Below are 26,922 nucleotides of genomic sequence, written 5' to 3' on the forward strand. Positions count from 1 at the left end.
TGACTTTGAGGATTGCATGTTCGGATTGGGCACCCTAGTGACTACGAGGGAAGGAAAAAAAAGAAGAAAAAAAAACCCAAGGGTATCTGAGGCAAAGTGATGAATGAGAATCCAACGTGTATGTACCTACCTAGCTGAGTACAAGCAGTCACTCGTCATTCGGTATCGGCGTCAGGTGTCTGTCAGTGTGTCAGTGGTCAGCCATTCGGACCAAGTCATTGTCCGCTGGCCTTTCACTGGAGAGAGTGGTGCCTTCCAGCCCAAGCCCAGCCACTGTGCCTGCCTGCCTGCCTGCCTGCCTGCCTCCCCCTCCTCTCTGCGCCCCTCCTGCCCTCCTTCCCACCTTGCCTTCCCCTCCAAAGTGGCTCCTCCTGCCTGCCTACCCAGCCCACGACTCGCCGCCCTTTCCCGTCATTTTTCGCCAGGCCCGACCGTGACTTCCTTCTCCTTCTCTCCTTCCACCCCCAAACCCAAGCAAGCATCGACATCAACCTGTAACGGGACCGGACCTAGCGAATCGGTTGCTCCACGAACACTACTCTTGACGATCGTTGTAATCTTCACAACCCAACGCGGGCCACGAAACGAGCCAACGAACCGAAAACAATAAAAAAACAGCGAAACCCCTCATTCACTCTCGGCATTTGTCTACGAGGACAAACTTCCTCGTTCAGGTACGCTTCGCCCGCCCCCGCCCGTTGCACTCCACGCTCTTCATTCCTCCCGCACGCCGACCTGCTGCTGCTGCTGCCGCCGCCGCCGCCGCCGCCGCCGCCGCCGCCGCTGCATCGACACCTGTCATCGCCCAACAGAGAGTGAAACCCTCCATCGGACGATACTATACAGTCGACGGACAATACAACAAAAGCCTCGACTCTCTGCATCGTCGCTGCTGGCAAGCTTTTTGTTTCCCTGGGCAGCGTGACCCTTTACTACCAGCCCCCCTCCACAGCACCTCCGGCGACAGCAGTAGCAGTGGCAGCACTAGCAGCACCACCACCATCCATTTTGTCCCGCATTCAGAAAAAAAAAGCCCACCACTGCCGACCGCTTTCGCTGACTTTTGCCCCTCACAACAACAGAACACAGCATCTGCGCTTCGGCGATCATCCATCTCTAGATACCCCTACACCACAAACCACATCCAAAATGGCTTTGAAGAGAATTAACAAGGAGCTCACTGACCTCGGCCGGTATGTCAAATCTTCTACCCCTCTCCCTCTTTGTTACCGCCAGAGACGTCTGGTGGGGCCGCCGGAGTGAGCGGGGGTTGTCTTGTTCAACACGTCCTGCTGCAACGCTTTATCATGGCGTCCACCCCCGACGACGGCGGTCGTTGAGGCCGCGAGATTGATCATGAGAGAAACAACATGCTGACCTGCATTCTTTGACAGTGATCCTCCCTCTTCCTGCTCCGCCGGCCCCGTCGGCGAGGACCTGGTACGTCGACCCCATCTTCCCGATAAGCGCCCGTTGTGGTGATGCTTCCAACCGTGACTCAACCGAGCACGACATCGCGTCTTCGCGGCGCTTGTAACCCGTAAAAATGCATCCAGTGACTGACGTTTTCACAGTTCCACTGGCAAGCGACGATTATGGGACCCGTAAGTTCTCACTCCCTTCCGCCTTGCTTTGTTGGTTTGGTTGGCCGTGGCTCCCAGAGCCGAGTGCCTTCCAATATCTATCCATCACCAAAACACAGCTCGAACCCAATGGCTGACTTGATCTCAGGGTGACTCTCCCTACTCTGGCGGTGTTTTCTTCCTCGCCATCCATTTCCCCACCGACTACCCCTTCAAGCCTCCCAAGGTCAACTTCACCACCCGCATCTACCACCCCAACATCAACTCCAACGGCAGCATCTGCTTAGATATCCTGCGTGACCAGTGGAGCCCGGCGTTGACCATTTCCAAGGGTATGTCTCGTAGAAACCTATCGTCGTCCGCCTTCCGTGCTAACCCCCGCCACAGTCCTGCTCTCCATCTGCTCCATGTTGACGGACCCCAACCCCGACGACCCTCTTGTGCCTGAGATTGCACATGTCTACAAGACGGACCGCGCCAGATACGAGGCCACGGCCCGCGAGTGGACCCGCAAGTACGCCATTTAGACGGAACTAGAGGCATGGTGGTTGGACGAGTATGACGGGCGACGGCTTTCCTCTCTCTCTCTTCGACAGCTCTGGCGTACGATTAGGTCAAGGTCATTGCTCTGCGTTGCGGTTTGGCATCTCTTTGGGCCAATAACTGAGAAGGCGGTTCTGCCGTCGGTACATCAATGACGGTGGATTTGGCATTCTTGAGAGAGGTTACGAGGGCGGAGTGTATAGAAAACAGACCGATCAAATAGTTAGCAGCACAGCTACCACGTACGGGCTTATCATAGGCAAGGCTTCTTATTACATCGGGGCTGCTCTTGATGCGTGCGTTTTGGTTGACCGCTACAGAAGAGACGGCCGGCAGGCATTCGCTATCATGGTTTCGTCTCTTGTGATACGTTTTGCGCTGTGATGATCTGCCCCTTTGTGATTTCGTGTGATTAACGGATGGTGCGGTGCGGTGCTGTGAGGTGTTGTGAGGTGTTGCCCTCTGGGCTAGTTGTTCCAGCGTTCTGGGCACCGACATGTTGGTCTACGGCACGCAGTGACCGATGCCTGCGGCAGCATGGGCAATATGCCTCTCACGGTCTCGCGGCCGCGGCGCCCATTCCAGCGAGGGCCAGGAGAGGGGGCTAGACGATACGGACGCCTGTGAGATGACGGCAGCTTAGTTTCCTACAGTGGGCGTGTCGACGGGTGGCCGGATGCTCTTGTTGAAAATGGCCTTGGCGGTCCCTTGGGGCGGGGAGGGAGGGACTAGAGGGCAAGTCGGTCCGGGGCGGCCGAGGTGGCCCGAGGAATATTTTTTTCCCGAACGGAGATTCGGGTGACGGACGGATGGGATGTGTGGACGGAGCTGGCAGACCGGGCCCGATGGGTCGGATATGGGAGGGGGGGAAGGAAAAGGGGAGGGCTATCTATGGCACAAACCCGCGCTCCCCGGGGTGGCCGGAGCGGCCGGGGGTTCACCGTCTATCTAGGGCCTTTCGGGTTTCCCTCCTCCCTTGATTTCCTTCGTCCGCCAGACGATGGCTCGAGGACCGGCGCAGGGACGGCGGTGACGATGGCGGGTCCCGGACCGACCGACCGAGCCCTTCGGCGGACAAGGTAACAACATCTCGGACCGTGGAGGGGGCCGGCTTGGGCGAGGCACGCATGCACAGGGGCCTAGTTCCCCCCCCCCCCCCCCCCCCCCCCGAACCCTCACCTCTTTCTTCTCTCTTGTGCTTTTCGCCTCCTCTCTTCATCTTCTTCTTCCGACGTGGGATGGTTCTGTCTGTCTACAAGGGCCTGGGGATGGGGCGGACACAGACGGACGGTCGGTCATGATGTCGACGATCCGGGGGTGGTGCGCGCGTGGTCGTGGCGCGGGCAGTGAGGTGATGTGAGGCGAGATGAGGCGATCCAAAGCCGGGCGATGATGGGTTTTCTCTTGGCACATCCAATCTCTCACGCCCCCCTTCCCTTGTTCTTTTCGTCTATTACACTACTTCCTTGCCTCTCGCACCCTTTTTGAGAGGAACGCCTCCCGCAGGGTGGGGACCGGACTGTTTATTCGCTAATGAAACTACGGTGGGAAGGGCCTTGAGGCGCGCGAGACATGGGATGGGCACAAAAGATGTGTCTCTCGTGTGTTCTAGATAGTCCGCAGACCCAACGACTTGTATCACGTACTCACTGAGAGCGGGTTAGCCGGCCAGCCAGCCAGTCGTGCCGGTCCACTGCGGCACTCTGTTTCTGGCAACTGCATCGTGGCGGGCGTGCCCGTAGCTTGGACGCCTTCTTGTCTGGGAGAGGTGGAGGCCAGGAATGCCTCTCAAACATCAGTCCAAACCAAACGTGTGAGGAAAGGAGTGGGGTAGATGAACGGGCTAGTTATGATGCCGGTGGCGGTAGTTATCACGTTCGTTTGCCTAGGTGGCAAGAAGAACCGTCCAGCACCAAGCGGGCAGATAGGTGGACAAGCCAGGATGGGATGGAACCACAATTGGGGGGGTGCGTACACACATCTACGTGTGACTACAGCAGCTGGCAGATGCTGTATGCGGAGGGAAGGCGTATCCCTAGGTCGCGCGGGTTCCATTCGTCCTAAGAGGGCGAGTGACATAATGATGGTATGTGCGGCTTCGCGCGGGCACGTGGTTTCGTTTGGAGATGCAGAGAGGGGGGGGAGTAGGCAGGGTCACTTGAAGTGGTGGGTGGACACGAGAGAGGGAAGAATAGGCGGGAAGCCGTACTGCCGGCAGACTTTGGCACTACCGCGAGTGAGCGTCCTTTACACCAAGGGAGTTCGACCTCGGAAGAATTACGTTTTCGGGGGACGGGATAAGACTGCCATGTTTTGAAACCCGGTGTTTGGAGGGCTGAGATGGATACCTTGACAGGGAGACATAGAGGGGCAGAGGAGGCCTGTGATCCATGGGTTGGCCTCTTATCGGGAACGGTTGGTTGTTGCGACATGGGGGAGCGTGAGAAGATGGGCTTCCTCGTCGGGAAATGGGAAGAGAGCAGCGACTCCAATGCTCCGGGTAGATGTGCCGTGTAGGTATACTCGAGGCGTGGTGAACCAAGGATCTCTCGTGTTTTGCAAAGGTGGGCAGGGGAGGGGTTTGTGTCGTCTGCATTTCAAGGGATTGTTCGAGCGATGGGGCACCGCAGGAAATGGAATTGCAGAATAGTGAATTAACACGTGTGATGCTGATAACAACGGCATCGAAATACAGTCCAGTCGAGATATGCAGTCGCCAAAGTCGCCAAAGTCGCTGAGGGAGAGGGGGGGGGGGGGTCGTGGTTGGAGACAGTATCGAGGTAATTCGCCAGTGAGTATCGGATAGATGGATGGGTGGAATGAGGCTCATGACGGACGAGGTCGTAAAGTGGGAAGCTCTTCCAGAAGGGCAAAGCGCAGACGTCGAGTTCGTCATGACCGGCAGATGCAAACTATGTGCCAATCTCGAGAACCGTCCACGGAGCGAGGGTTGGCCAGATACGGGCGGCGTCAAGGTGTGATTGGCGCGCGCGATGGGAGCTGGATGGGGCTCTACTTTGTACTTCTGGGATGGCTAATGTGCCGCTGCCGGCTTCACTTGCATGCAGCGGGCTAAACCCTCGTGAGTCAGTCGGGTGGCCTACCACCAACTAAAACGTAGGTTGCGAGCGCTTCGCAAGTCAAGTGTAGGCGAGCGGGTTGACAGCCGACTTAACCGTTGTTACGTCTTTGACGGTTCAGTAAGGCCGCGTCTCGACGGGTTTGAGCAAGGGGAGGCGAAGAGCGAATGCTACATCGTCGATGTGGGACGGGGGAAGAGAGAGAGATCCTAGGGGAGACTTTGACGATCTACCCAAGTGGACAGGTGGGAAAAGGGGGCAGAGCGGCTTCAGATATGAACTGATGTTTTTGTCATCTCCCGATCGGGTTGAGCTGCCACGACTGCGTACTGCGTAGGTCGTGAATGATCTCCGCCCAGGATGCTGCGTGGTCGCCAAGGGATCAATTCTGCTTGGTGATGAGATGAGATGGGAGGTTTGGCAATCAGCCGAGCCGTGGCAGGTAGCAGTCAGCGGTATCGTATCCATAGGATGGGAAGGAGAGTCGAGAGATGACGGCCAATAGGCGTGTTGAGAATGTTCCGGCAAGAGTGGGTCGATGGCCGATAAGTTCTGAGAAGGGAAAATGAGAACCAATGAAGAAGTCACGTGTCTTGGTACCTAGGGAGCAAACCAGCGGAGATGCTGGCGGATGAGTAAGCGGGCAGATGAGTAAGCGGACGGACGAGGCCGTGGAGATCAGGCCCAGGTTCCGGTACAGCGTCTGTAATGGGAAAGAATGAATGCGATATCCACCACTAGCAAGTGCAAATGGACAGACAGTATCCGTAAGTACATACCATACTTGCGTACCTACCTACCTAGTAAGAGGGCCGTCAGTTTTGTGGGAAGGAAATGCGAATCTTAGATTGTGTCAAAGCATCCCTGACGAAACAAGCTGCGACACAGGCTCAAGCGACGCATCAAGACGCACACCCCTCTTTACCGGGTGGGACTAGTGCCTTTGAACCAATGAGAAGCAGGAAAAAGCCATCGCCAAGGGTACGTACCTCAATTCTGAATCTGGCCCCTGGTGTCGGCGATGGGGCGGGAACAGGGTGGCAGTCGGCGGCGGCGGCGGCGGCGGCGGTGGCAGGCGATGGCAGGACTGTCCATTCGCGGCTTATCCTCGGGAGCGTCGAGCATGGCTAGGCTTTGGGTGCCTCCGAGGTGTCTCGAGGTGCAACTGGACGGTTTGGGGGTTGTAGGGCCTCGGGGGTTTATGGCCTCATTACCCACATGTGCTGCGGGAGCGCAGCCTTGTTCCAAACGCGGCCCAAACAATGACGGAGGTGTGGGCGGTCACTGTGAGGCGGAAGGGGGCTGAGGGCTTGCATTACTGCTGATTGTGCTGATTGTGCTGTTGCGCCAGCGGGCTTTCTGTCGGCCAGTCTTTTCTGGATGTGCTGTCGGTATGCGGACGATGATGTCTGCTTTGTCGATAGGGCAATGGCCGAAGTTGCGAAACGGAGGATGACAGAGCTCAACAATGGAGTGTTGTGTGGTGTGGTGTGGTGGTGGGGTTATTGTTTCGACATGCTCGCTCCGTAATGGCGTCCGGGGGTGGGATGATAGGGAGGTATCCAAGATGGACGACTTGAAGTAGCTTTTTCTTGGTTTTCACAATAAACATTAGCTCGACGACAGTCGATAGCCGAATAACCTTGATGCACGGCTGTCTCATCAGCCTTCTCTGTGGGTAGGAGGGTAGACGCAGCTGTTCAACCCGTTCAAACGGCCCTGCGTTCTAGTTACGGGATATACCGGTAGCAGCAGCAGGTCCACAAAAGGAGGGCGCGGCGGCGGTACCAGAAACGCGTGGTTTGGCCGGGGTCATGTGGCTGTAGCTGGCTGTAGGGGGGGGGGGGGTGTTTGGTGTTGCTCGGCTGTCTTGTCCTCGGTCGCTGCTGCTGGTGCTACTTCGTATGTAGACGCGCACACAGCGGTGATTGCACACAGTAGGATAGGCTGGCTCATTTGATCCGAGTATCTAATTTGCCCAGAGGGGCCAACAAGAAGAGCCAAGACCGACAAGACGAGCAGAGTGCAGTGGGCTTCATTCCTGCGAAAGAAGGTCGTCCATCGTTGATGTAGTAGTTTACCAACGGCCAGCCCTGGGTGATTTCCACTGAGCCCATGTTGGCAAGGAATCTGCCCATAACCTGGTCATTCTGTCTCGATGGTGTGGTGCACATAGGGCCCGTCACTTGGCCTGAATCAAAATGTCTTGATGATGATGGCATCTCAGATTGGCCGACAGCCCATCACGGCGGCAGAAAACGGCTGCCAAGAGCCATGGTTGGTCTGGTGGTGCTCGAGGCCAGATGTCGACAAGCCTAAAGATTTGGTCGGGTCGTGGCATGGATTGGAGGACGAAGAGGATGCCGATGCAGGTACAGACAGAGAGACGCCGTCACGTCACAGAAGCAGCGCGGCAAACAACGAACGCTAGAAAGGTACATAGTACGGAGACTCAAGGGTAGGGCCGTGACCGTAGATGATTGGCTGAACCTGGCACCGGACCCACTAAAGAAAGCGTGGTGTTGCTGTCTTTGCCCCTGAGGCTCCAGTGGAGATGCTTGCCTTGGCGTCCCTGCTCTGGGCCCGTGCACGGACATCTATTTTATTCTATTTTTTGTAAAAAATCTTATGTTTTGCCGTATCCGTCCGGGAAGGAAAGGGAGCATTGCTACTTTTCCACTATTGCCTCTCTTTTTCTCTCTCTCCGTATCTGTGCTTATGTGCATCACATAGTTGCGTCGTATCCTTCTTCTCCTCCTCCTTCTTCTTCTTCGCAGGTCTGTTCGTCGTGGCCATGCTGCAGTCTTGGCTTTTCGTTTCTGCACTCTGCGCGGCGCTTCGCTGTGGCGCATTGCTGCGTTATCTTGGGTCTCCGTGCCGAGTGGCCCGTTCTACGTCTCTCTCGAGTCTCGTTGTGTTGCACCGCTAGGGGGAACTCTATGGCTGGCTGCGTCATCTCATATTGTTTGCCGCCTTCGAATATCAATCCATCCGTCCATCCATCCTCCCTCTCCCCCTGCGCAGTATGGTTCCGAATCCTCCTCTTCTTCCACACCCTCCCCCTTTAGTTCCACACGGCCTTGAGTCTAGAGTTCCGACCCCGACCACCCACCTAAGCATCGGTACCTCGTTGTGGTAGGCTGCACTCCCTCGAGCTGCCGTAAGCATGATGTATGTCGAGGCCTCTTGTTGCAATGTCAGGTTGTGTTGTCACTGTGTAATACCGGCTAACTCACCCTCGAAGATGATTCCGACTGGAGGAAGTAGTGTACCTACCCTCATCTCTCCTTCGCCCTATGCCTGCCGTGTCCGTTCCTTCACGTGTACATACTTTGTACAATTTTCGTAAAATGCAGGCACTACCTACATCCCTAGAAGTAAGAAAGAGCCACCCAAGTGGCCTTAACCCCCTAACCCCTACCCCTTCTGGATAGGTATCTACCTATCTACCTACCTACCTAGTTTGCAGGTGCGAATACTCCGTACACCAAAAGGGTAAGGCAGGTACAATCTGGCAGGACTTCCCCTTAACCCTGCTGCCCCACCCCACCTCCCCCTTCCTTCCATGTCCCATCCCCCCCCCCCCCCCCCCTGTTGCCCCCCTGTTCCCCCCCACCTCCATCCGAGACTTGTCTCCCACTCCCAGTCGTCGTCCTCTTCATGCTGAGATCTCCCACGTCCATGATTTTTCTGAACCTCTTCTTCCCCTTCCTTCCCCTTTTGCTTTCTGTCCCCACGCCCCTTTCCGCCGTGCCAAGCTGGGACTCAATAATAATACTGCGCCTTATCCTTCTTTCCTTGACTGTCTGACGGTCTCTCCTCCTCCCCCGTTCAAACTCGCGAAAATACCAAGCAGTTCTAGCCAGCCGCTCAAGTGCAGGCATTGAGTGCAGGTGAGTGCCGTCTGCCTGTCTCGACCCCCTTCATCCTACCACTCGTCAGTCCAGTGCGTGCATGCATGCATGCATGCGAATGGCGACGTCGCCACGGATTGCTGCGTCTGTCGCTGTATGATCTGCACAAAATCACCTTATGTTTCCCGCACTCCCCTGTTGGTCATCTATCTCTACCCATCCCCCATCCCTTCCCTCCCCCTTTGCTGGCCGTAGCTTCCGTCTGCTGCCCTCTCTGCCTGTCTCTCTCTCTCTCACTCACGCACATCTTCCAAAACCCTCCATATTCTACCATCCTCTACCCTTCTCCCCACCCCTTTCCTCAGCCACCTTCTGTCATTTACATTCCGCCTCCGTGCTCCTTTTCTCTTCTCACCCGCTTCGCTTCGTTGTCTCGTCGACGTCAGTTGATGCGCGAAACCGTCTTTTTACTGACCCAGTGACTGTCGGATTGCAGGCTCCAATATCCGCTCTTTTCTGTGGTTTTCGCGCTCTTCTTGGATCGACGCGCTTCTCTTCGTACACTTTCATTTAAATGCCTTGTTTTCTGCGCCAGTTCAGCAGGATCTGAATCAACACCCCCTCCGGATCTCAATTATACCCGCGACCACTCGCACCGCTATTGCCACTATTGCTCCCGATCTGAACATCAACCGGACGAGAAAGAGAAACGACAACTGAGAGAACGTTAGTTGGAAGAGTCCGAGAAAGAGTCGAGAAGAAGACCACCCAACTGGGACAGTTCGGATCAGAAGGGACTTTCGCAAGGGATCGATCACCGACAAGCCCCTGGCTAGCGACAGCCAGACCAACCCGCCTGCCATGGACTACTACACCGAAAAGCCCTCGGAGCGCTCGAGATGGACGCCCCTCACTCGCATGCTTCTCTCCGGAGAGATGACACAGGAGAGGCAAAAGGAGCTGACGATGCGGGAGCGCTTCGACCGTTGGATGATTAACGAAGGATACCGAAGAGTGTACGTCTCCCCTCGTCGCACCCGTGCCAGCGACACTAACCACCCACAGCTTCGTCTTCGTCTTCCTGATTCTCCACGGCCTGGTATTTGCCTTTGCCACGGTCAATTTCTCCCTGAAGGACAACCTGCAAATAGCCAGAAACACCTTTGGCCCGACCTTTATCATCGCCCGTGCCGCCGCCCTTGTGCTTCACGTCGACGTCGCCCTCGTCCTCTTCCCCGTGTGCCGCACCCTCATCTCTCTGGCCCGTCAGACCCCTCTCAACGGAATCATCCAGTTCGACAAGAACATCACCTTTCACATCACCACTGCATGGTCCATCGTCTTCTTCTCCTGGGTCCACACCATTGCCCACTGGAACAACTTTGCCCAGATCGCCGCCAAGAACAACCTGGGTATTTACGGCTGGCTCCTCGCCAACTTCGTCTCCGGCCCAGGCTGGACTGGCTACGTCATGTTGATCGCCCTGATGGGCATGGTTTTGACCTCGGTTGAGAAGCCCAGACGTGCCAACTACGAGCGCTTCTGGTACACCCACCACATGTTCATCATCTTCTTCTTTTTCTGGTCCATCCACGGCGCCTTCTGCATGATTCAGCCCGACTTCGCACCCTTCTGCACTAGCATTGGTACCTCGGCCATTGGTGTCTTCTGGCAGTACTGGATGTATGGCGGATTCGTCTACCTGGCTGAGCGCGTTGCTCGTGAGGTCCGTGGACGCCACAACACCTACATCTCCAAGGTCATTCAGCACCCCAGCAATGTCTGCGAGATCCAGATCAAGAAGGAGCACACCAAGACCAAGGCCGGACAGTACATCTTCTTCTGCTGCCCTGCCGTCTCCCTGTGGCAGTACCACCCGTTCACCCTGACAAGCGCCCCCGAGGAAGACTACATCTCTATCCACATGCGTGTCGTCGGTGACTTCACCCGCGAAGTCTCGACCGCCCTTGGTTGCGATTGGGACAAGAAAAAGGACGACGCCAGCAAAGTGGTTGGCGTCAACAGTGATTCCAGCGAGGTGGACCCCGCCCTCCGCCGTGTTCTGCCCCGTGTCTACGTTGACGGCCCTTTTGGCTCGGCTTCCGAGGACGTCTTCAAGTACGAGATCTCGGTCCTCTGTGGTGCTGGTATCGGCGTCACGCCTTTCGCCTCCATTCTCAAGTCCATCTGGTACCGCATGAACTACCCTCAGCAGAAGACACGTCTCAGCAAGGTGTATTTCTTCTGGATCTGCAGAGACTTTGGCTCCTTTGAGTGGTTCCGCTCCCTCCTTCTCGCCATCGAGGCCCAGGATGTCGACAACCGCATCGAGATCCACACCTACCTGACAGCCAAGATCAAGGCGGACGACGCGACGAACATCATGATTAACGATGCAAACGCCGACAAGGACACCATCACTGGTCTCCGTTCGCCGACCAACTTTGGCAGACCCAACTGGGACATGATCTTCAGAGGTATCCGCAAGCTGCACTCGCCAGCTGAGGCCGGTGTCTTCTTCTGCGGTCCCAAGGGTCTGGGTAGCTCGCTGCACATCTACTGTAATAAGTACAGTGAACCTGGGTAAGTGTCTTGGTGTCAGACTCGTTGCCTTTTGCTTTTTGCTAACAACCGTGACAGCTTTTCTTTCGTGTGGGGCAAGGAGAACTTCTAAGCCAGGCTGCGATTAAGTCAGCAAATTCGTTTCGTTTCCCTCTTCCATCATATTATTTGTCAGAAAATACCAGCATCGTTGCCTGTGTGCATCGTCCTGTCTCGGCGCATCTCGTATTGATGCTACAGGATGAGCTGCCACGGTCACGATGGAGCCTGATCCACTGGGTTGCATGTGGGTGCGCCGGACGCCAATATCAGGGGGGGTCGGCGGATTCTTGGAGGTAACGAGTGGCGGCGCCGGAGGCATGCCGTTGAGGCGATGGAGAAGAAAAAGCGTTTTAAGGGGGGTTGGAGAGCAGGCGAGAGAGAGAAAGTGAGGATTTGCATCGGTGGATGATGATAATCTTTTTGGCGTCATCCCCGCACTCCCCATGTGGATATACTATTATTACTACCGACATTTACATTGTATCTAGCGATGCCATCATCAGTACACTTAGATAACCTTTTTTTTTCTTTGAGGAAGCAGAGCCCAAGACTTCTGGCACAGTAACGCGTGTGCCGTCGTCTCGGTCGTATATTCTACGTGATGTGGCGGGTGCGCATGTGCATTTACACCTGCGGAAATACGGAGAGTGAAAGAAGCTGAGACGTGCCGAGCAACAACAAGGTTCTAGCTTGTACTCTTGTCGGTCTTGCATCGCCACGAGCCACTTGGGTGAGGACGCTCGGACGGGCCTCAGTCCAGCACAGGATGACGAGCTCTCGTTTCGCGACGCTTCTTGTAAAACATGAGACCGGGATGGCATTGGATGGAAAGGAGAGGAGGGGGGGGAAGGGTGTACGCGCACACCCGCCCGCACCAGGCGTTTGTGGGCAGGCTGGACCGGAGGAGGATTTCTAAGAGGTCGGAATACGCAAGACATGATATTATCGCGGGATCATAGGAAGGGGACAGGATCTGGGGGGGTATGCGTGGTGAAGCGGGTGATTCCTTTTCTTGGCGATGTCGGGTATCTCGGACGGTACAATGGCGATGGTCGCGATGGGACGACCGGGGGGGTTGAGATGGTTGGCGTTGAAAGGGCCATGATGAGCCATTCGCCTTGACTTGAGAGGCGCGGCATGCGGGGGGGAGAGCTTTCACGTCTCAGGTGGCTTGTGCCGCGCCGGGTTGGGCTGTTCAGGAACGCTGGGGGGGAGGGGGCTAGGTACAAGAACCGTTCGATATTGCCAAGGGGATGAATACGAATATCTTGGGCAAGTCGAGAGATCTTTCGAGACGGTGTAAGCCTCTGGGCCTCCTCTCCCTCTTCTTCTTCTTTGGACTGTTCTGCTGGAGTAAGGCACGGTGGTTCATCGACAGTGAATGCATGGCCACAACTCGGCCTTTTACCTTTGACGAACGATGTATTGCACTGGCTTCAGAGAGCTGGCCAGACCCCGCCCTGCAAGAAGAGGGCCGTTTGGTTGGTGTGCATAGGAGGAGTTCTCAACTCCCAGAGTTCAGCGCAATCGAAAGGACTAAGCAGAGAAACCCTTGCAGTCAGAGCATTTCTATGCACACACCGAGGACATCCAACCATTGTACTTTTCTCGCGCTTATGGTGACCAGCTAGCGGTCTATAGCCCGTCAACAGATAGCACTTGTTAACCAATCAGATCCTTCGATCAGTGGAAGGGTGGCCGAGTTGGTTATGGCGCCAGGTTAAGGTCATCTTAACATCTATTTCCTGGTGGGGCAACCCGCGCGAGTTCGAGTCTCGTCCCTTTCAATTTATTTTTTTTGTTTTCTTCGTTTCTGAATCAAGCCTTCAAGGGCATAAAGCCTCAAATTTCCCTGGCCGAAAACCCTCATGAGACCCGAAAGTAGAACACATGTGATGGCCCACACTTTGCAGACCAATGTTTAATCATATTGACCTAAAACACGATTGCTCATCTCTTGCCTAAGCAGTATCAAGTGGAGCAACAAGTTGCTTGCTGCTCTTGCATCATGCTCCCCTCCTCTGTATTAGGCTCCTTGACTCAAAAAGATGCGGCCTGCCGAGGTGCTTGCTGCGCCGGCATCCGCGGCCGGATTTTGGAACACCGGGGAAAGTGGACCTCGGACCAGCCGTCGCGTGACGCCCGTGCCGGTGCCGGTTCGAGGCGTATCACCACCCACCGGCCCTGTTTCCCCGGTCAGACACAGACCCATGTGCTTCGGGAGAGAGAGGGGAGTTTCCAGGACAAACCAAAGCCGCGCGCCGTAGGCTGTCAAGCGTCCTGGCGATCCAGAACATCCCGCGCGCCCTCGTCCTCGCTGAGTTGGCATTCATATTCCCCGAGAGTTCCAGGTAGGCCAAACTTGCCGAACATAGTGAGACCCCCCGCGCCCGCCCATGAAGATGAATCACCGGTCGCGTCCGCGAAACTGATGGCTCGGCGACCAAGGACGGGGATGAAGAGATGCTGAAGACGCTGATTCGCCTCCTCCGCTCCGACAAAGACATCAACCACGCCTATTCTCGCGTCTTTAAGCAGATCGGTATCGAGATGCAAGATACCATGAAGTATCAGGGTATCAGCGACGGGCTCGCCATCGTCTTCTGGTCGGGGTTCATCTCCGTCACCTGGCTGTACACCTTCAGCTTCTCCGCTGCCTGCAGCCCGTTATTCTGGATCGTGATCGCCGAGGCTCTTGACACGGAAGCCCGCTCCAACGAGTTGAGCATCACCACGATGGTGTCTTTTGCCTTTGATACTAGAACTGTGGGTAGCCAAGTAGGTCTCTCTCTCTCTCTCTCTCTCTCTCTCTCTCTCTTCCCACTTGTCTCATTCTCGGTAGAAACTAACCGTTGACAAGGCCAAGTCAGTTCCGAGGGAACGAAATCCGTGGGACACCGTTCTACCTCCTCTTCGTCGTGTGCAACGTCACAAACGCCATCATCTTGTGAGTGTTCCTGCCGGAAACCGCCTGCGGACGTGCACGCCGAGGGTGCGCGCACCCAGACGAAGTAGCTTTAGGGGCAGTAACCAGGGGTTACGAGGGTTGCATTCAGAGCAGACTATCCGGGTCTTGCAGCTTCTTCAATAAATTCGAGACTGATGTGCACAATGTTATCCAGAGGGACCAAGTGGTGCACTAAAGCAGTTTGCATTGGTAGTGACGATGATTCGTCGCCCCTATGCCCCTAGATTAAGCTGCAAAGTTCTGTCTTGCCTTTTTCTCTTCTTTATCTCACTTCGTTTCGAGCAGCTCTTGGGGCGTGCCCTTGATCGCCTTCTGCTCACCCGGTGTGAGTGCAATACCAAAGTACTTTTCGATGGCCCTGACCCGCTCCGCCTCGTTCTTCAGAGTCTCGAGAAGCTCGAGCTTGTCACCAATCTTGCGTTTGACCTCGTCCTTATGTAGCGCGATCGTGCCGTCCGCCTTCTTCGTCTCGGGGTTCAGGATCGTCCGCATGCACAGGACAGTCTTGACGAAGTAGCTCGTGGGCAGGCTCATGACGGCGTAGTTCATGACCTCAAAGTCCTCACGGAAGAACTCCTGCTCCGTGAAGCAGTTACGCTGTCGGAAGGGCCCGTCGGCGCTGTCCGTGGAGTAGTACACCCACATGCGCTGACCTGGATCGGTGTTCTGCTCCAGCCTCTCGTACACGAGCTTGCCGCGCAGGGGCGCTATGGTGGTGAATTCGGCGCCGGAGTCCTTGCGCAGCGGAGCGGGGACCATGGCCCCTCCCTTGCCGAAGCCGACGTCTACCATGTAGCGCTGGCCGTCGATGGTGACGAGGTTCAGCATGTGCGCCCTAGTTGATGTGAGCGAAGGGAATGCGTCCGGGGGGGGAGGCTACGTGCGGCGTGTCTGCTTACCACCCTCCAAAGCGGTCCTCCCCCTCCTTGACCTTCCCACCGACACTGATGAGGTCGAAGCCGAGACCTTTCAGAACGGCGCCGAAGAAGGCATTGAGCTCGAAGCAGTAACCACCCTTGCCCTGAACGACCACCTTCTCGAAGAGGTCTCCCAGGTCCAGGCTGATCAGTCGATGCTCCGAGTAGTGCAGCGTCAGGCTCTCGAAAGGGACCCTCGCAAGCTGGTGAGCCTGGAGCTCCGTGAGGAGTTGCAGCCGATCCGATGCATGCTTCTCCCGGGGGTAGTTGATGTGCTGGAAGTACCGGTCCAGTTGCTCCTCGCTGTATGACATGGCGTGAATGCGATGTTGCAGAACCATGAGTCGGGATCCAAGCTCGTGCCGCCGCCTGTGGAGCTTTCGTCTTGGCTTCTGGCCGTATGACTAATGATTGAATGGCGTCACAGATCCTGGATGCTTACTCCGTACTTAGACTTGCATTGCGGTCCCAGAAGACATCTTCGCGCCCTGGCGGATCCCCAATTCGTCAGGCAAGCAAGCGGGGCCTGGATTGCATTCTTCCGCTGAAGGATTTCCAATGAATCCTTGGCGGTTTCCTGTACTCCGGACCACCACATCACCATTTGATAGGTCAACGTCAATAAAGAGGATAGGAATTCAAGTTCCGCAGAACCCTTGATCTAGGCAACTGTTTCTGAGAATCCCGCGAAATGCCTAACCAGCCTCAGCCCCTGTTTATAGTTCTGGGCAAAAAAAGGTGTGACGAATAGAATGAGATACAAAAATGGATTCATGATAGCAGTGCTGCGATTGTGGCTTATATCACCCGTGCCCGAAAGGCACCTGATCACTGAATACGGTAAAGTCACCATATACAAGGGTGGCCTCAATCACAACGTCCAATGGGGACTGTTTGTGGCGGTGGGAGTTCATATCCCGCTGCGGCGTGAATTCAAGTAAGCATATTATGAGGCCATCCATCTTTTTGTCGCGTCGCCCGACCACCTTGTACAGGGTGTTGTTCACTTACACACACTTATATATATGCTCAGCGGATGTGCTGCGGTAGAAACTGACGTCTAATAAACGGCACTTTCTCCTTTGCGCTTTGGCTGAGCATAACGCCTGGATTCAATAAACTCCCTGGTATGGCAAGGCATTTATTCCTATCGCTCCAATCTTTGACTATTCGACTCGCCGGACAGTATCTCTCAGTGACAACATCGAGAGACCTGATGGGCGAAGTGGGACAATCGAGCTGGCAATTGCCCCCGTTGGTCCCCGACGACCCTCCTCCACCATATTCCAAAGAGGACGACTCTCATGAGCTCTCGCCAGATTCGCCGGGAAGGGTATGCGGGGCATCCGTGTTCCATCAAAATCTCAACGGTTACGGCTGGAAAACACTCTCTGGGGGGTCCTATTACGAGCTCGGAGCCTCCAGGGAAGAACTGAGATTCGGCGTCTGCGTCAAATGTATCCTGAGCGCGAGATCGGAGTACCTTCACATCCACGACGGACTGGAGCCAGAAAATGACATACTCGCCAACATGAGCAGAAATTTCGAAGCAACGCCATATGGTGGGAAAGAGCAAGAGGTTTTCAACTTGACACTACATGCTGTCGAAGGCCCGAGAGAAGCGGAAGAACAGGTCGAGATGTACCAACTCCGGGACTCCGAATGGGGACATCGCAACACGCTGGACCTTGTGATCGACATCGGAGGGCGCTCGGAAAGGTTCCAATGGAGGCATTCCAAGGGGAAGGAGGTCAAAGGTCTCGCGGGATGCTCGAGCGGCTGGAAGCTGGTGCGCCTGGGGTCGCAGGAGGTCGGCGTGGGGGGGAAGAGGAAAAGCAGGGAGTATGGGTTCACGATCGACGGGAAAGAGGTCGTCGCAGTGATTGCTCAGCCTTTGAGTTTCAAAAGGGATTTTATGTTTGCATTCCTAGGATCGGGCCGCTCGGGTGCCCTTGGCAACGCGTGGGAGACTGCGGCCCTGATGTCCGGGATCTGGAGATGGTGGAACTCTGTCAACGCGTCGCCGGACTGACGTCCATGCCAGCATCAGCATGGCTTTTTGATTCCGGGTAGTCATTCGGGCGCAGCGTTGGATCAGCCACCGGGGAAAAGGTGTCATCTTTTCGGTATCGGTCAGGTGGACAACGATGAATACCGTCATGTCAGCGGAGGGTTAGATTGTGTTTTAGATACCCACGCACCGGCAACATTGCTGCCGGAGTTTCAACAACACCATTTATCATGCGTTTATTGTTTACCAGTCTTCGTGTATGGCTCGTGCTATGTTGACCAATCTTCACTATCGAGATAGCGGCCTGTTTTGGGGGCATTCGAAGGAAGTCTGATCCCAAACCGCGGTACTATTTCAGTTACCCTTGAGTATTTTCGATAAAAGATGGCCCATCTCTTCATTTCACGGAATGCTCAGCGGATCGTTATCTCTATGCTGCCCTCCCTCCACCTCGCCCCTATGGACTTAGCTGCCTCCGGTATCGGCTGTCAAGTTGTGACAACTTGCTGCTACAGATATAGCCAGTGTCTTGGTTATGTGCCTGCAACAGAAATATGAGATCTCAGAGTCTTCAACACCTGTCAGGTTTGCTCTACGCGTATAAGTCAAAGATTCGACCGGAGTTGGGAACACCCGGTTTGTTGGAATTCCCTTTTAGGACGGTGACGTGACACCGGGATGAGGATGACAGGGTGCTGCACGTGGCACTTCGTATTTGGCACGAAACCCACCCAGTTTGATTCTAACATCACACTCCATTAACTACCTCGCGCCTCGAAACTGATGCAGCTGATCCTTCTTGCATTCGTGTTACACTGGATTCTAGCCGCTATGGGCGAAAAGTTCATTGTCGAGTTCGGCAGCAGCAAGGTACGTCTACCCGGACACCTTGTCCTTCCCCGACCAGCACTTGCGACGCCATACATGAGGCAATGTAGATCTGACGACGGCGCTGCAGGAAGAGGATAGGAAGGCCCTGATCAGAGAGTTAACGGCCGACGAGAGGACCAAAGTCGTTAAGCAGTTCGATCACGCCGTCTTCTCCGGAGTTGTCATCGAGACTGGCAACCATAACCTGGACACTCTGCGAGCCCTTCCGAATGTTGGCAATGTGTGGCCATCAAGGAATGAGGGGTTGCTAGGGGCACTTGGAGGACCACAGTCGTAAAATGGGATAAGGGCATCGAGCGATAACAACAACGACATAGTCCAATTGTGTTTCGTATGTTTTTTTTGAACAAGGTCGACCGTCCACCAGCTCTCGTGGCATGCGCTCTGTTGTTCCGCAGAGGACCAGCTCGGCTCTCACTGGACAGCACCAAGTGAATGGCTCATGTCCACTTTCCTTTTCTGGCTCATCGGCGCATGTTGCCTTTGACTTGCTTTAGTCCACGTACCGACCGAAAAGAAGCCAGTCGAGAATCGACCCGTTCTTTGCGGCATCGTAGGCAGACCGGAAACCACTGGCGCCCAATGTGATAAACCCTCTCCGCGGCAAACCAGCCAAATGACTGATATCTTTCGCCCAGTCTCGCAGGCCACAACCACAGCCGAGCACTCAGTGCTTCGTTCAACATCAAGACAGTCGCCCATGCAGACAAGACTTTCCATGGCCACTGTCCGCCTAAGAGATGCTGCCCTACATATTGAGCTCCATGCATTTTGAGGTGCTAGATTCAAGAAGCGGCGGAGTACTTGGCGTTCATACTTCCTCTTAAAGAATGCAAACGAGTTGGTAAGCCAGAAGTGAATTCGATGCGCCTTGATGCTCGAGAGAAAGGGCATGCTGTCCTCCAGCTGGATTTCCGAATCAAGTATCAGTGAGATGCAGCTGTAGCCAGTGTAGGTAGATACGAATAGTGAAATGAACGATAATACCTAATAACTGATTTACGCTTCAGTTTCGTAGCTGCTGAGATGCTTTCCGGCAAATCTGTTGGACTTCTTTGTTCCCTTTAGATGCTTTCCAAACAATATGGAACTACAAACAGATACACTTGTCTTGGTCTGTCACACGCGCTCAGTTAACCTGGCCGTTAAAACTTCCGTTTCCAATGACAGTCGTCCATTCTACGTATTGGTTCACGTTGTGCGCCGAAACATTTGCTCAGGCCTGTAGCTCAAGGTTATAGCCATCGAGGTAGCAAGCCATGAGCTTCTCATCTTTCTCCACCTCCTCCTCATGGTCCTCTTTAAATTCCTCGTCCTTGACAAATAGAACCACGAGATGTCCGAGACCATGCAGATGTAGCGGAGGCGGCTTAAACTCTGGGAGCTCGTCCGCCGTCGCGCATCTGCTCCCTCCTACGCGGTGCCAGATGCCTGCCAGTGCCGCGGCGTACGCTGCATCACGTGTGACTGTGTGTGTGATGTTACAGCTCTGGGTGGTTTGACTTGTCTCCAGAGATAGGTAGATGGAACTTGAGTGAGGGTGGTGATGGATTCTCAGCCTACCTGCCCCATGGACGGTTCGACGGAGGAGGATTGGGTGACGGCGAGTCGATGAATACGACGGCTCTCATGAGCAGTGGAGGAGGGACAGGAGACCACGGCAGCAGCAGCTCGGGGAGTGGTGATTCCGGTAGTAGCAGTGGAAGTAGTAATCCCGGTGATAGTAGTGGTAACAGCTATTAACTTAGTCTATGGAAAACCAGCTCATGAGTTACTCTTCCTTGGATTGGCTAGGGCCGTGGGGACATAGGTGTCTGTCACGACCCTCGAACTTGTGATCCAGCAGTCAGAAGAGAAGGGGAGGCTGGCTGAAGTCCGGTGGTTTTGACGCACTCATGATAGTTCCTGCCAACGCGTTCCTCATCGTTACATCCATAGTTCAAACCGAGTTCAGCATCAGAGGTAGCATTAATACTCTTTCTGTTGAGTCAAGATAGCAACTGAATGAAGAGTCCAGCTGATTTGAGACCAAGTTTTCCAAGCCTGCTCGCGTGCAAAAGCCTATTGTTCTCTTGATTAGCCGTCGAGCAGCGACGGTAACTATTATAATTGCCTAGAGTTAAAGGGTAATCAAGTTTATTTTAGGTACCTGTAGATCTTCTTTTCAGGGGTTCCGGGTAATCATTTTATCACCTGTGTCTAACGCTGGCGTCTTACCCGGTTTATCGTAAAAGACAATTATTGGGCAAGGGGTTTCAAGTCGAATAAGCTGTATGATAAACAGAGGTTCTTTGGTTAATCACATATCAAGATCTGCCCACACTCAATGAATTACTATGGTGGCAAGACTGATCTGGTTCACCGTCGGAGATATGCTTTGCTACAAGCCCAATAACAAGCCGCAGGCTAATGCTTCGTCTCTTCAGACTGGACGGTAATATCAGCCTGAATTAATGGTATGTCTATCAAAGTAACGGGCCTCTGACCCTGTGCCGTATGCCCCTCTAAGAGAGCTGCTTTCGAGTGTGATGCACAAAAAATGTAGGTATTACCCATTGGTCTTTTGGCTCGAAGATCCATCCCCTCAAGGGTTCTGAAATGCAGTCACCTCGGAAACTGTCTTGAGGAATCGCGGTACATCATGCCCGAACCTCCCAAGAAATAGTCCATCCACAGCCTCTCCTAGCCTCTCAAATAGACCAGGCCCCGCGCTGCCACCGTAAATCACTCTCGTTGTGCCCGTCCTCTTCTTAACACTTTCAAACGCCCTGATTCCCTTGACCACCTTGATAACATGGTCCTCGCTAGCCGGCTGGCTTGCACCAATGGCCCAGACGGGCTCATAGGCAATAATGACCTCCGCGGAGTCGGGGACATTGGCCAGAGATTGATCGATCTGGGTCTTGCATTCGCTCAAGGCAATCTCCAAATCTCCCTCCGTCTTCTCGCCGATGCAGATCAACGGGGCCATGCCGTTCCGACTGGCCGCGGCGGCCTTCTTCGCCACGACCTCATCGGTCTCCCCAAAGATCCTCCTCCTCTCGGCGTGGCCGACCTCTACAATGGTGACCCCCGTCTCGCTCAGGACGACCGGGCTGACTTCCCCAGTAAAGGCGCCGAAGTCGTCCCAGTGGCAGTCCTGCGCCCCGAGTCGGATGGGAACCGGCGAGGATTTCAAAGCCTGGTTGACGGGGTGGAGGGAAACGAAATCAGGGATGAAGAAGATGTCGACGTTGTCGAAGGTTTGAGGGGGGAGAGACTTTAGCTCACTCTGGACAGCGGCGATGAAGTCGAGGGTGCGTTGGAGTGGGAAGTACATCTTGGTTGAGAGGCCGATGAGCCTCCGATTCGGCGATGGCGTCATTTTGGAGCTGGAAAGGGGTTTGGAGTTCTGAGCTGTGCTGGTTTCGTCAAGTCCGTTGTCCGGTCCTATGTCTACGGCCAACCGACTTGTATGCGTACCTTGGTTGTGCGATGTACGTGCGTGAGTCTGTTGCGAGGCAGACTGTGTCGCATGTCGTGGTGTTTCTATCGGTTTTGTATTGCGGAAAATCGGTCGATTCTCCGCTTAATGTGCACGCGTATATACCACCACCCCTCACCCCCGCGCGTACGTATGGGGATGTATGTACGGAGTATGCGTGTGTGTGCGTGTGTGTGTGTGCGGAAAGGAAGTCCCCGGGAACCAGCAGTTACCGGTTCTCCGGCCTCTTCTCGTTTCATTCCAAGACTGAACAAGCTCATGTCCTTGATTTGCAGTCTTATCGTAGAACGCGTAACCAGCACACCATGTGCGGCAAGGTGTCAGGGTGCTGACCTCTCTGCCATCGTTTATATATATATAAAGCGGTGCAAGCCCCGACGGCCTTTGGCCTGTATCATATTCAAACTTCCAACTTAACATACCTAGAAATGGAACTACTACACTGACTTCAGAGGCCACAGAGCCCACTGTTAGTGTTGTGGGCGTTACTATTCTGCGCTACAGCATGTACCATGCATGACTCGTAGGTGTGACGAGGTGGGATTGGAGCTCAAGATGAATCATTATACGCTAATTAGATCACTAATACCTCCAAATATATCCTTTTCATGCAGCAGCCTCAAGAGTTTTGATCACATGAACCTTCTCTGCACTCTGGCTGCTGGGATCGAATACATATCCGAGCCAGTCTTTTGCGAGCCTCCTTGCAAGCTCCAAGCCGATTACCCTCTCGCCCATACACAACACCTGCGCATCGTTGCTCAGAATCGACCGTTCCACACTGAAACTGTCGTGTGCTGTCACAGCCCGGATGCCCTTGACCTTGTTGGCGGCGATGGCCATGCCGAGCCCCGTGCCGCAAATGAGCAGGGCGCGGTCGGCTTTGCCATCGGCAACCAGCTTGGCTGCCGCCGCCGCCCTGTGGGGGTAGGCCGTCTTGTCGGCCGTTTCGTGGCTTCCGACGTCCTCGACGAACTCGACGCGGGGGTCCTTCTCGAAATCGGCCTTGATTGCGTCCTTGTAACTGATGCCGGCCTCCTGAAAGGGGTGTCAGTCCAGCGCCAGGTGGAGAGCGTAGGAGGTTCTCACATCGCTTCCGACGACAATGCGATACTTTGGGACTGAATTGCTGCCCATTTGAAGTCTTGTTGGTTGAGATGCTATGGATGCGAAGACCAATGGCAGCAGGAAATCAGGTACAAGCTGAAGACTGGGGGATGTGGCGGTGAACTACTGGGCAATTTGGATTTATGGTAATGAGAAGAAACAAATCCGGATTTCAACCTCTTTCTTAATACTTATACAGGACAGAGATGATCACCAAGGACCTCGACGTAATGCAGATGCGCTGTCGGGGGTAGCATGACGCCTAGCCGATCTTCCGCTGCGGAAATCCGGGGGTGTTATGCAGCTGAGGCCGACCGGCCGGGTCTCCGGAAAATCGCACACTAACACCCGACCGTACACCATATGATGCCGCTCGTTCAGCAGATTTTCAGGTGTGAATGACGAGTCAAAGAACACACGCCTCTTGAAGCAATTCTAGTTCGTGCGAATAAGTGTTTCCAAGCATCCACCCCAAATCCTGCTGGCCAACAACCACACAGCTCTTTGGCCCCAACAACCATGTCAGACCGGCATATCTTCACGTCCTCCGAGGGGCTTGTCGACAAGTCTCTGAGGGGTTTCATCTCATACAACCCCTCACTCGGTCTCGACCAAACCAACCGCGTAGTCTTCGACACCACATACGACAAGTCAAAGATCAGCATCATCTCCGGTGGAGGCTCAGGCCATGAACCGGCATGGGCTGGCTACGTGGGCAAAAACCTACTGGCCGCCTCCGTATCGGGTGACATATTCGCCAGTCCTTCCGCAAAGCAAATCTCAGCGGCCATTGAGCGCGTGCCATCAGACGTCGGCACCATCCTAGTCATCACCAACTACACGGGCGATTGCCTTCACTTCGGACTTGCAGCCGAAAAGGCACGAAGCCGCGGCCACAACTGCCGCATGATCATCTGTGGCGACGATGTCTCGGTCGGTAAGAAGAGCGGCGGCCTGGTCGGTCGGAGAGGTCTTGCTGGACAAATTGGTGTTCTCAAAATCCTCGGTGGAGCGGCCGGCGCTAATGCCGGGTCACTCGACGACATTCACAAGCTCGGCGTCGCAGTGGAGTCTGAGATCGTTTCCATTGCGGCAACGATGGATCACTGCCATGTGCCGGGTCGCTCAGAACACGCTCGCCTCGATGTCAACGAGGTGGAGATCGGAACCGGGCCGCACAACGAGCCCGGGTACAAGAAGGTAACCCCGAGCCCATCGCCTGAGGCTCTGATCGATCAGTTGTTGCGGTACTGCCTAGACCAGAACGATCCAGAGAGATCGTATGTCAAGTTCAGCCCAAATGACGAGACAATCCTGCTGGTCAGCAACTTTGGCGGCATCTCCTATCTGGAGATGGGCGCCCTGGTCGACGAGCTTCTTCAGCAGCTCGACGAGAAGTGGTACATTCGCCCGTCGAGGGTATTCTCCGGTCCCCTCGAAACTTCGCTCAACGCCCCGGCGTTCTCAGTATCCCTCATGAACATCACGAAGGCAGCTGAGAAGTGCTCGTTTTCAGCAGAACAGATCCTCAAATTTGCTGACGTTAAGACCGACACACACTGGGAATCCATGGCCGGCTCACAAGCTATCAGACGCGACCGGAAGCTACAGTTCGTAGTCTCCCCTCCAGAGAAACCCAAGGCGATTGAGGCGAGCAGGGATGTGAGAATGGACCCCGCGACTCTCAAGTCCATGCTGCGCACGGCCTGCTTGGCCGTCATCGAGGCTGAGCCTGACTTGACGAAGTGGGACATGGTCATGGGAGACGGAGACTGCGGTGAGACCCTGAAGACGGGCGCGTCGCACCTCCTCGAGGCCTTGGAGCACAAGGGCATTGCCTCCGAAGGCTCCATCGTCTCTGTCCTCCACGAACTGGAAGACATTGTGGAGAGCAAGATGGGCGGCACGCTAGGCGGCATCCTCGGCATCTTCTTCGTCTCGCTGAGCAACTCCGTCGAGGAGAACGCGCACCTCGCAAAATCCCAAAGCATCCTGTCCCTCTGGACGCTGGCCCTCACATCCGCCCTGGAGCACCTCAGCCACTACACGCCCGCCAAGGTCGGAGACCGCACGATCCTCGACGTGCTGATCCCCTTCGTTTCGGCCATCAGCAACGAAGGCTTCGAACAAGCCGTCGAGGCGGCGGTTCAAGGCGCCGAGTACACAAGGAAGACAAAGGCCAAGCTTGGCCGGGCGACGTACATCGCCGTGACGGAGAAGGATACCACATTCCATCCCGACCCCGGTGCTTGGGGCGCGATGGTCGCCATCAAGGGCTTGCAATCGGGCATGGCATGATGAAATCAGTTATAATCAGCGTTAGTTTATGGTTAAGATTTGTAATTGAACAAAACACCGTCTTTTGAATAAACTGCCGTATTCCTAATTGATATTGGATCAGTGACCTAACCATTATATGATAGCAATGTCCCAACTACGACCAACTCATCGACTTGTGATCAATAAGGCCTAATATCGCTACAATTCAACATTGTCTCCTCAAAATGTTCAATTGCCAAGTTATTACAGACCTTGGAGATTGCGGTTTTTTAGATACAAGAACCTCCTCTCTATCATAGCTGTGGCAGCATTCCTCTTTCATGCTCCCAAGTTCTATGGATCCCCGCGTCCAGCTCTTTAATTACCAGAAAATGGGAGAAGAAAGAAGAAGGGAACCGGATTACCGACTTTGCGATCCCCGGCTTCAGCCTGTGATGATATGAACATGCGTGTACTGACGATCATGAATTTGTCATTGCGATCGCCGATTACTACTGGTTCCTAACTAGAGGGGAGCAATTGGCACATATTGTGCGAATCTCTGACGCACCACAAATTGCCAACCAACATTCGATGTTGATCAGATCGATCGATTCTACACGTGTACAAGAACTAATAACCAGCCGACGGTGACGGAAGCATGCAGAACAATTCTGAAGCGGAGCATGCAAAGCTGCTCTATAGTGTAGTTGTTTCTCTACAGTGGTGGGTGAATGTGACAGTTCGGAAAGTCGCAACAAGCCAGAAGTTAGTTCATGCCCAATAATTAATCAATGTCCAAATATCGTATGCCGAAGCCGCACAAGACCCAAGCGTGGATGTCCGCCACGATTCATAGGGTGACACAGCATGATGGGCTCGGAAGCTCGGGGAACCACCTCGCTGCCCCCGTTCAAGAAGCGAGCCGGTCAGTCACCTGGCTTGAAAAGACCAGGGTGCTAGACGGAGCCAAATAAAGCTCGGTGGCGGCTGGGCTTTCTGCAAAAAGGCGGAACCAGGAACCGGTGAGTGAACTCCTTTCCCCAGAATTGCGGAAATGGGCTTCACACGTCCCCGCAGCGCCCACTCGCTCCAGGGTATCATCGTCCGGAGAGGGTGTGTGTAGACCTTGTCACTTTTCCGCATCTTTCGTATTAGATATTACGCACTTCCCACGTTTTTGTCCTGGAGGCTGGGGGCGAGAACAATGTGTGTGGGCGTGCGTGGGCGCGCGTGTGTGTCTGCTCTGTGTGGAGCTTTGCCTCTCCGTCGGGCGAATGCTTTCACGCAGCCACGACAGACGGCGTTCCCAACTGCTTCTTGGCTGTTCCTTATGGGGGTCATGCGACCGGATCATGAGAGGTCCAGACTTTGTCAATTCGAAGAAAACCGGGTACTCTCCCGTCCTCAACGTCGCATGTTTCTTGTTGGATGAGACCAGAACCGGAACTATTGAGGTGGTGAGGGTCCCGAGGAAATCGCATGCGCCGGATTGCCCAAAACGGTAACCCGAGGGCGAGGCACAGACGCCCCGGGGAATGGTGGCGGCGGGTTGGCTTGGATGATCCTTTTGAGTTCGACGGGTTCCAGTATGCGGGAGTCTGGGGGTTCGCGGGGGGGC

At 54.7% G+C, this 26,922-nt stretch overlaps 10 protein-coding genes and 1 non-coding gene across 11 annotated transcripts; 7 read left to right on the forward strand and 4 right to left on the reverse strand.

Moving 5' to 3' along the window:
- Nucleotides 1-1,149: 1,149 nt before the first annotated feature.
- GLRG_09326 (ubiquitin-conjugating enzyme) lies at nt 1,150-2,110 on the forward strand (the record flags this gene model as incomplete). The annotated part of the gene is made up of 5 exons (XM_008100011.1): nt 1,150-1,193; nt 1,395-1,440; nt 1,575-1,604; nt 1,732-1,915; nt 1,971-2,110. 5 exons carry the CDS (start codon nt 1,150-1,152, stop codon nt 2,108-2,110), a joined length of 444 nt encoding a protein of 147 aa, XP_008098202.1.
- Nucleotides 2,111-9,921: 7,811 nt separating this feature from the next.
- On the forward strand, nt 9,922-11,734 carry GLRG_09327 (ferric reductase like transmembrane component; the record flags this gene model as incomplete). Its single annotated transcript, XM_008100012.1, has 3 exons — nt 9,922-10,076; nt 10,126-11,643; nt 11,701-11,734. 3 exons carry the CDS (start codon nt 9,922-9,924, stop codon nt 11,732-11,734), a joined length of 1,707 nt encoding a protein of 568 aa, XP_008098203.1.
- A 1,618-nt stretch (nt 11,735-13,352) lies between these two features.
- On the forward strand, nt 13,353-13,451 carry GLRG_13229. Its single transcript has one exon. It is a non-coding gene; the product is annotated as a tRNA-Leu (tRNA).
- A 221-nt stretch (nt 13,452-13,672) lies between these two features.
- GLRG_09328 (uncharacterized protein) lies at nt 13,673-14,856 on the forward strand (the record flags this gene model as incomplete). Its single annotated transcript, XM_008100013.1, has 4 exons — nt 13,673-13,927; nt 14,113-14,430; nt 14,535-14,611; nt 14,826-14,856. 4 exons carry the CDS (start codon nt 13,673-13,675, stop codon nt 14,854-14,856), a joined length of 681 nt encoding a protein of 226 aa, XP_008098204.1.
- A 43-nt stretch (nt 14,857-14,899) lies between these two features.
- On the reverse strand, nt 14,900-15,863 carry GLRG_09329 (N-acetyltransferase; the record flags this gene model as incomplete). Its single annotated transcript, XM_008100014.1, has 2 exons — nt 14,900-15,467; nt 15,532-15,863. 2 exons carry the CDS (start codon nt 15,861-15,863, stop codon nt 14,900-14,902), a joined length of 900 nt encoding a protein of 299 aa, XP_008098205.1.
- A 902-nt stretch (nt 15,864-16,765) lies between these two features.
- Nucleotides 16,766-17,581, forward strand: GLRG_09330 (uncharacterized protein; the record flags this gene model as incomplete). The annotated part of the gene is made up of 1 exon (XM_008100015.1): nt 16,766-17,581. One exon carries the CDS (start codon nt 16,766-16,768, stop codon nt 17,579-17,581), a length of 816 nt encoding a protein of 271 aa, XP_008098206.1.
- Nucleotides 17,582-18,391: 810 nt separating this feature from the next.
- GLRG_09331 (uncharacterized protein) lies at nt 18,392-18,728 on the forward strand (the record flags this gene model as incomplete). The annotated part of the gene is made up of 2 exons (XM_008100016.1): nt 18,392-18,430; nt 18,519-18,728. 2 exons carry the CDS (start codon nt 18,392-18,394, stop codon nt 18,726-18,728), a joined length of 249 nt encoding a protein of 82 aa, XP_008098207.1.
- A 939-nt stretch (nt 18,729-19,667) lies between these two features.
- GLRG_09332 (uncharacterized protein) lies at nt 19,668-20,023 on the reverse strand (the record flags this gene model as incomplete). Its single annotated transcript, XM_008100017.1, has 2 exons — nt 19,668-19,940; nt 20,015-20,023. The coding sequence occupies 2 exons, from the start codon at nt 20,021-20,023 to the stop codon at nt 19,668-19,670; spliced, it is 282 nt and encodes a 93-aa protein (XP_008098208.1).
- A 1,012-nt stretch (nt 20,024-21,035) lies between these two features.
- GLRG_09333 (triosephosphate isomerase) lies at nt 21,036-21,815 on the reverse strand (the record flags this gene model as incomplete). The annotated part of the gene is made up of 1 exon (XM_008100018.1): nt 21,036-21,815. The coding sequence occupies one exon, from the start codon at nt 21,813-21,815 to the stop codon at nt 21,036-21,038; it is 780 nt and encodes a 259-aa protein (XP_008098209.1).
- A 726-nt stretch (nt 21,816-22,541) lies between these two features.
- On the reverse strand, nt 22,542-23,072 carry GLRG_09334 (ribose 5-phosphate isomerase; the record flags this gene model as incomplete). The annotated part of the gene is made up of 2 exons (XM_008100019.1): nt 22,542-22,973; nt 23,025-23,072. The coding sequence occupies 2 exons, from the start codon at nt 23,070-23,072 to the stop codon at nt 22,542-22,544; spliced, it is 480 nt and encodes a 159-aa protein (XP_008098210.1).
- Nucleotides 23,073-23,561: 489 nt separating this feature from the next.
- GLRG_09335 (dihydroxyacetone kinase) lies at nt 23,562-25,340 on the forward strand (the record flags this gene model as incomplete). Its single annotated transcript, XM_008100020.1, has 1 exon — nt 23,562-25,340. The coding sequence occupies one exon, from the start codon at nt 23,562-23,564 to the stop codon at nt 25,338-25,340; it is 1,779 nt and encodes a 592-aa protein (XP_008098211.1).
- Nucleotides 25,341-26,922: the final 1,582 nt, after the last annotated feature.

Source organism: Colletotrichum graminicola, assembly GCF_000149035.1.
Source record: "Colletotrichum graminicola M1.001 genomic scaffold supercont1.47, whole genome shotgun sequence".
Lineage (NCBI taxonomy): Eukaryota > Fungi > Ascomycota > Sordariomycetes > Glomerellales > Glomerellaceae > Colletotrichum > Colletotrichum graminicola.